At 36.4% G+C, this 8,152-nt stretch overlaps 2 protein-coding genes and 1 pseudogene across 2 annotated transcripts in view; 2 read left to right on the top strand and 1 right to left on the bottom strand.

Moving 5' to 3' along the window:
• LOC107678984 (WASH complex subunit 7) overlaps window positions 1-449 on the bottom strand; it is a 19,301-nt gene extending 18,852 nt beyond the window's left edge. Inside the window, exon 1 of the mRNA XM_016474381.1 lies at window positions 362-449. Coding sequence (XP_016329867.1) covers window positions 362-422 — 61 coding nt within the window. The 5' untranslated portion in view covers window positions 423-449. The remainder of the gene's footprint in view (window positions 1-361) is intronic.
• Window positions 450-674: 225 nt separating this feature from the next.
• On the top strand, window positions 675-1,508 carry LOC107678972 (solute carrier family 41 member 2-like; annotated as a pseudogene).
• A 1,991-nt stretch (window positions 1,509-3,499) lies between these two features.
• LOC107678987 (nuclear transcription factor Y subunit beta-like) overlaps window positions 3,500-8,152 on the top strand; it is a 12,763-nt gene continuing 8,110 nt past the window's right edge. The window contains exons 1-5 of the mRNA XM_016474385.1: window positions 3,500-3,584; window positions 4,793-4,889; window positions 5,451-5,584; window positions 5,832-6,029; window positions 6,193-6,271. Of these exons, the coding sequence (XP_016329871.1) occupies window positions 4,793-4,889; window positions 5,451-5,584; window positions 5,832-6,029; window positions 6,193-6,271 (508 nt within the window). The 5' untranslated portion in view covers window positions 3,500-3,584. The remainder of the gene's footprint in view (window positions 3,585-4,792; window positions 4,890-5,450; window positions 5,585-5,831; window positions 6,030-6,192; window positions 6,272-8,152) is intronic.

The raw sequence follows: 8,152 nt of genomic DNA on the forward strand, positions 1-8,152 counted from the left end.
TATATATATTACATCAATATCAACATTTAATACTATAAAGAGAATAATTAAAATTATTAATATTATTCTGAGCATTGAATTCACTGGTCAATCAATTAATAATCTATGTTTGCATTCAAAGAAATGCAATCCTCCAATGCAATGATGTGGGAACACTTTCAAATGAAAGCGAAAGACTTCCTTATCACATTTTTTGTGAGATCAATAAAGACCACACACACTAATCTAATCAGCGTGCTTGAACTTGGCCACTTTCCCTGGTCATCTGACAGCTAGCTTACATTACTCAGCTAGCTGCAGGATTTATGCATCTTTTACACAACAAATGGCCAGTAACATTCCGGTCAGACGCGTTACTTACTTTGTGACCCATCATCAAAGCGGTCAAACTCCCAATCAGGAGATAATGAATCCACAGCCATCCTGATAGAAACGACACAGACTGGGCTTTTCAGAGAGGTTGAATTACTGATGTCACATGGACTATTTTAATGATGTCCTTACTACCTTTCTGAGTCTTGAACGTGTCAGTTGCGTTGCTGTCTATGCAGAGTCAGAAAGCTCTCAGATTTCATCAAAAAATATCTTCATTTGTGTTCTGAAGATGAACGAAGGTCTTATGGGTTTGGAAATGTATGACAGAATTTTCATTTTTGGGTGGACTATCCCTTTAAGGTGTTGGTGGTAATCTGGTTTCCATCCAGGCTAGTCGTATAGCCACGTATCTTCATTTCCACTGTCCACTGGGTGAACTTCCAGACAATGCTAAAGGATGTTACTGCCCCTGCCGCAGCTTTTGCGCCACAGGTAACAGATTTCCAACAATGAGTTGGAGCTAAACTCTGCAGGAAAGTGGACCTGGTTTAAGGTTTCAGATCGAAGACAAAAAACACTCTTCCTTGCTTCTGACAGGGCCGAATGGAAGATTAGCGCAGGTGCTGCTCAACGCTGGCCATGCCGGGTCACCTGGTCTTCATCTACAGCATTTACCTAATACAAGGCAGCCCGAATCCACCCACTGCAGCTTTCATTTTCTTCTATTTGGCAGCTGCTTTCACGCAGGCAAGTGAAAGAAATGTTAGCATATGTCTTATTAAGGAGAGGTGTGGTATTTTATTCTGAATCTTCTTTCATTCAGGTGTTTCTTCTGCTGGGCATAGCTGATGTGATGGTTCACTGCTTGTGGAAGTGCGGCAGAGATCCTGATAGCTTCTCTATACCGTATCTGACGGCTCTAGGGGATCTTTTGGGCACTGGCTTTCTGACGCTGTGTTTTCTTCTTATGTCACTGGTGACATAAACATTAAAATGACATTGTCCGATTTCATTAAACAGATTAGATCTGATCTGTCACCGCTGTCTATTGTGCTGGTTTACATGTTTGCCATTTCTCTGCACAGTTCAGCCAGATGAACATTACTTGAAATATCAACCTTTCCATACATGCCAGTCAAATCCCTGTGTGCAGTTCATGCTGCCTCATGTGACAGTAGCACTTCTCCAAGTCACACAACTATCTTCTTTGAATGAAGAACTGCTGTTGTCTGTTTCCATATGTTGTTATGTTAAATGTCTGATTTGCACTCGTCTTCCTGGATCAGTATCTTTTGTGCTATATAGAATAGCATTTCCTAATTGGTTCTAATAAAAATATGATAATATATGTTTTTATTGTACAGAAATGTTTATTCAGTGACACTGAGATGTGACAAGCTATTAATCATATGTCTTAATGTCCAAATATTTGCATTAAGCAGCCTTATACAATTTAGCAATGCATGTGGATTTTATTTTTTATTGATTATTTATTAATCTTCAGGATGTATTAAGGAAAGTAAACACAATAATGTCTGAGATATATTGATAGGATTTTATTTTATTTTATTAAATCACCTGAAATAGTTTATTACTTTATTATCTTTTGCTGTAAACAAAAAAAAACTATCAATTCATTCATTATACTTCAAAAATGTATCAGTGGTAATATAAGAGAAAAACTGATTGAAGTTTGTGAAGATTTGTACAAATGATTTGCATAGGAATCATCTGAAAGATCCTCTGTCCTTTACAGCTAGTTAACAATATTTAGTATCCACAGTTGAATACATTTTTTATTACAAATAATGTGTCTTTTTGATACCTTTGCTTTAATCATTGAGATATGCATGCTATTATAAAAGGACAACATTATATATTTTTTTCTTGTTTTTAATTTTTCTGGGAAAACTCAGACAGCTGTTTTATTTCATTCATTGGTCAAATATTTCTGAATAATGTTCATTTGGGAAACCGACTGTATACAGTATCCTTTATGTATGTGTGTATATATATATGTGTGTATAATATATATATATATATATATATATATATATATATATATATATATATATACACCTTGCTACGTGTACTGTGTTAGACTAACCGAGACTTGTCATTTGCACTTATATATTGTTGCTCTTTTGTTAGTTTTGACTGCTTTTATTGTCCTCATTTGTAAGTCGCTTTGGATAAAAGCATCTGCTAAATGACTAAATGTAAATATATAGTGTATATACTAAAAATATATACACACACACACACTTAAATTACGGTTTGTGTTACAGTTCAGAAATGACAATAAAATTATTTGTGATTGTTTTCACACATCAGAGGTCTCATATTATTAATGATAGAAATACTAGTTTTGGTGCAAATACACAACTTTGGGACAAATAAATGCTTTTATTAATTAAATATTGAAATGTTTATTTTAATCTTTGTTTAGATTATCATTGTTTTAAAAAAATGTCATGTTTTTATGATTAAGTCTCAATCTTGGAAAACAATAAAACAAATATCATCTTAGTGTACACACACCACACAATTAAAATGAACAAAAATAAATCATGAAGACACAGAACATATTTCCAAGACATTTTAATGTGACCTTCATATCAAAATCTATTGATATAATCCAATGAACACACAGTGTTCGATTTGTTGGACTAATGATCCACGAGATACATAAGCTCACTCATCTCCACATACATGAATTATGTACCCTAGCAATAATAACAGTAACCATTCAATGTTTCCTGGAACTATGGTAACCATAATAACGTTCCCTAAGGGAAGCTAACGTGAGCTAATCTGGAGCCAATTGCATTAATTTAGCCTCTATATTAAGACATAAGTACTAGTTTGACCAACTAGCATAGCTAATAAGAAATCAGTCTAAGTTTTGCATTCAACTTTGACTAATCTAAGCTTTTATGTAACTGAATTTTTAAAAACGGTGACCAGTCTTTGATAGCTAACTTATAAAACCAGTCTAAACATTTCATGCAACTGGCCCCAGGTCACAGACTGGGATGCTTCTCAAAGGATTTCAGTGCGGTGTGCCAACCACTACCAATAGAAGGCGCTATTTCGACAACATTTCGTTTTTATCTTTAAACAGAAGGGCTCAAGCGCCACCTAGTGTCCGAGGTGGACTCCTCCTCCAGCACCGTTCAGTCCTGCGCAGGGACTGGCTCTCCCGCAGCCATTTTCTGTCCAACCAAACGGCCGAGCTGAGGCGAGAACCAACCAGGGCTTCATCGCAGGTTAGTGAGCGGCTACGGCCAATGATTGCTAACCTATATTTCCTTACATCGAATGGAAATCTCCGCGCGCGAGAGTTTTATTATTAGTTGGCGGGGAGAATGAGAAATTAAGCGCGCTTTATGAAAAGCAGCTCGCTGTTGCTTATAATTGTTAAAAGCTCGTCTTCGTGCTCGGCCCCTTTGTTTACTACGATCAGTTTCAGCGGATCCACGGCTGCTTTAGCTCGTCTGCCTTGTTCTCCGCCCTCTTCTGCTGTTTGATGCATCCATCAGTTATAATAACTCATTTGACCAATTTATCTGAATGATTCAGTGGGAAAGTGTGGTTTGTTTTTATTTCGTGCGTGTAACCAGCCATGTTCATTGCTAGCACTGGCGGGCTCTTTAGCCAATAAAATGTGTGCTGGTATCAAAATGTTATTTTTAATTCGCTTTTTATTTATTAAATATCATATTTAGACTACACCGACTGCCTTCAATGTATAAGTGGCAAGATATTTATAGCTGACGAGACTTTTAGTCAGTAAATTATTAGTACAGATGGGTACCCTTACGAAAAATAAGTTTATTCAAGTGTGCTATTAGTATACTTCTTTTAAACTAAAAAATAAGAAAGTATACTTTTAGTCTACAAACTTGAAGTATACTACTTTTTGGTAAGGGTAACGTTACGTTACTTTTTTTTTTTAGTTTTTTTTTTGTCTTTTAATATTTCTATGTAGCTTGAATTAATTCATTAACTTTATTTAATTTAAGTTTAGTTTTTGTTTGTTTGTTTTTTTACTTCAACAACATATTCATCTTTAACAAAACTATTTTATTTCAGGTAGTTGCCAAAGCAGCTTTTCTCATTTATGAACTGTAACGGACGTGTTATTATTTTGTCTTTGATTCAAATGAATGCCTGAAATATTTGTATGAAAAAGATCTGAATATTTATTATCCATTTATATTTTTATTATATAATAAATTCTGTGATGGTCTGTGAGGGGAATTTGTTTCACTGAAAGATGATAATTATAAACGTTTATTACTGAATAAAAGAAAGGTTAAATTCATGTTAGTGTCTCAATTTTGCGTGCCCACATACGTTTATGTAAGTATAATAGGGCCCTGTGGCCAAAAATGCTGTCTAGGTAGGCAGCTCACTTGGTTTTGAAACACAACCAATAATTTACAGCTGTAATACAATTTAATTTATCTTTCAGATGGACGGAGACAGTTCAACTACAGATGCCTCCCAACTTGGCATAACAGGAGAATATATGGCTGGTAGTCACTTTGTTCTAGCTCAAGCTCCAGAAGGTAAGTGACCCTAAAGTCATATTTAAATTATTACGAATGATTTATTTATCATTTAATTAATTGATTAATACATTATAAAAAAATCTGATGCAATTATTATGTTAATTATTTAAATAAATTAATTTATAATACATGATTTGACTTAAGTGTTTACATTTAATATACAAAATATTTAATCATATATTATATTTATTAAATGTCCAATTTAAATGATTCTAAATGATTTATCTCTTATTAAATGATATTTACTCTTCTGATCAAAAGTTTGCAATCATTAAGATGTTTAATTGTTTTTAAAGAGGCTGAATAAATGCATGGCTGCATTTATTTGATCAAATATACAGAAAAACAGTAATATTTTAAAATATTAGTACTATTTAAAATGACTGTTTTTTTTATTTGACTATATTGTAAAATGTGATTTCTTCCTGTGATGCAAAGCTGAATTTTCAGCATCATTACACCAGTCTTCACTTTCACATGATTCTTCAGAAATCATTCTAATATGCTTTTGTGCTGCTCAAGAAACATTTCTTATGTATTTATTTATTTTTTGTAAAGATGAAGGTGATGAGGGTCTCGACGACCACGAGGATGGCAATGGAAGCAAAGATAACCTACGTGAACAAGACATCTATCTCCCCATCGCCAACGTAGCTCGGATCATGAAGAATGCCATCCCACAAACTGGAAAAGTAAGTCATTTTTAAGGCAGTTTGGTTTGGAGAAGGAAAAATAAAACCCTCTTTAAATTTGTTATTTACTAGTTTTTGTATTATTTGGTTTATGTATAAAAAGAAGCACTTTGATCACCTCTCAATTTATTTGTTCAGAGCTTCTTAATTAATACCATTTATTTTGCTAAAAGAAAGTGAAACTTTCAAAATGTAATCAAGTTTTACACACGTTATTCAAAAGAAACTTTTCTCCCCATCACCTCAGATAGCAAAGGATGCCAAGGAGTGTGTGCAGGAGTGTGTGAGCGAGTTCATCAGCTTCATCACTTCAGAAGCCAGCGAGAGATGCCATCAGGAGAAACGCAAGACGATAAACGGCGAAGACATCCTGTTCGCAATGTCCACGCTGGGTTTCGACATGTATGTGGAGCCTCTGAAGCTCTACCTGCAGAAGTTCAGAGAGGTAGCGTTGACATTTTAATGCCATCATCAAACATCATTGGAAGTAAAAAAGGCATGTCTGGTTTAATAAGCAGTAACACTTTGCACAGCTGTCAGATGTGGTTTCCTCCTCTTGACTGGTTGTGCTCTTTTCATTTACATGACATTTGTATGATTGTTCTCAGGCCATGAAAGGAGAGAAAGGCATAAACACCGTAACAGTAACCGAAGGCATGGGAGAGGAGCTGACCGATGAGACTTTCAGTAAGTAAATTATTAGTACAGATGGGTACGTAACTGGTAGTTACAGCCAAACTCTAATTTAATTTATTATTAATTATTGTTTATATACTATTGTAGTATTTTAATATTTTTTTCTTATATTTAAAATTTCTGTAATTCTTTTTTTTTTTGTCTTTTATTATTTCTATGTAGCTTGAATTAATTAACTTTATTTATTTTATTTAATTTTAGTTTTTTTTGTTTTGTTTTTTTACTTCAACAAACCTATTTTATTTCAGGTAGTTGCCAACGCAACTTTTCTCATTTATGAACTGTATGTAAACTGTGTGTTGCAGCCCTCTACGAACACCTTGGCAATTGAATCGCCATTGGCTAGTACATTTTTTTGTTTACTCGCCAGACTGATACCCAGAATAAGATTTAGTCGCATATGCGAGTGATTTACTCGCAATGTAGAGGGTTGTGTTGTTATTTGTCTTTAATTCAAATGAATGTCTGATATTTATATGAAAATATCTGAATTTTTATTATCCATTTACAGTTTTATTAACGGTAATAAATTAACAGCAAATTTATCAAACGTTGTAAAAAATATTTAAATAAATATGCAGTTTGACATGACATTTATTTGTAGAAAATATCAATATTTATTATGTAATTTTTTTTAAAATTAAATAATTGAAATAATTAGGCTGTGTATACACTGTCACAGTGTGGTGTGGGAGAGAAGCACGTAAATGAAAAAGATACAATAAACAGTCTTTAATAATCCACAGCAGGGTAACAGCAAACACACACCAGGGTAATTTAGACGTTTCCATACACGAGACCAGAATGCAACTTATATGGGGAACGTAAATGAGGATAATTGACAAGAAACACCTGAACATAATGACACAATCAAGGAGAGGCAGAAACTAGGTCAAAGAACACAAGGGATGAAGCCGAGGTGGAGCCACTGGGTCGATTGGCCGAGGCGGAGTCCGAGACTTAGAGGCTGTAGGCGGAGACAAGGGATCCTCCAGCCACGATGCCGATGGTGAATGAGCTGAAGTGGGTGGGAAATCCAGGCATGTAGATAGTTCAGGGTAGCTAGAGGAAGTTCAGATGAAGTCGGAAGCAGAACAGGCATGTCTGCATATATATCCATATTAATAAGGTTCTCAGAGTCCTGCCACCGTTCACCCTCAGCGGCGGGGCTTCCCTCAGCCCCCTCATGCTCCACTGTTCCATCCACCGTCGCGTGCGATGTAGCCGGCTCTCGCACCTGGTCGGACGGTAGATGAGGCTTTGGCTCCGGGGCAATCCCCCGCTCAGGCGCTCCTCCTTGCGATGGCTCGTGGGTTGTGATGGACTTTGGCTCTCCGTCCGCGGTGGGCTCGGGCTGACGCTCCGTGAATACTGGTGATGGTGGGCTGGGCTCTGGGTCCAGAGTGGGGCTGGTGTCATTGTCCACAGTGAGCAGTGATCCACAGGACACCAGCACCCACTCAACAAAGTGGAGCAAGGCTCTCTCGAGGACCGTCCCCGGACAGCTGCGCTCGTGTGGAGGTGTTCAGTCCAGTTTGATAAAACGAGCAGAGGCAGTTGTCCGGGTAGTGTCAGGTTAGCGAAAAACACAAAGTCTTCGGTGTGGTCCTCGAGAGAGCGATCCCCCTGCTGCAGCAGGAGGACGAGGACGGCAGGATCATCCATAAATAAAACGAAAAAACAAAACGCGGGGAAACACGCCGCTTTACTTTTTCAGGGTCACGGTGTGGTGCAGGAGCGAAGCACGTAAACGAAGAAGATACAATAAACAGTCTTTAAAGGGGTCCTATTATGCTCTTTTACAAAGTCTTGATTTTGTTTTAGGGGTGTACTAGAACATGCTCTCATGCTTGGTGGTTCGAAAAACGCATT

The sequence above is a fragment of the Sinocyclocheilus anshuiensis genome, unplaced genomic scaffold (genome assembly GCF_001515605.1).
Source record: "Sinocyclocheilus anshuiensis isolate Anshui unplaced genomic scaffold, SAMN03320099.WGS_v1.1 scaffold2044, whole genome shotgun sequence".
NCBI lineage: Eukaryota > Metazoa > Chordata > Actinopteri > Cypriniformes > Cyprinidae > Sinocyclocheilus > Sinocyclocheilus anshuiensis.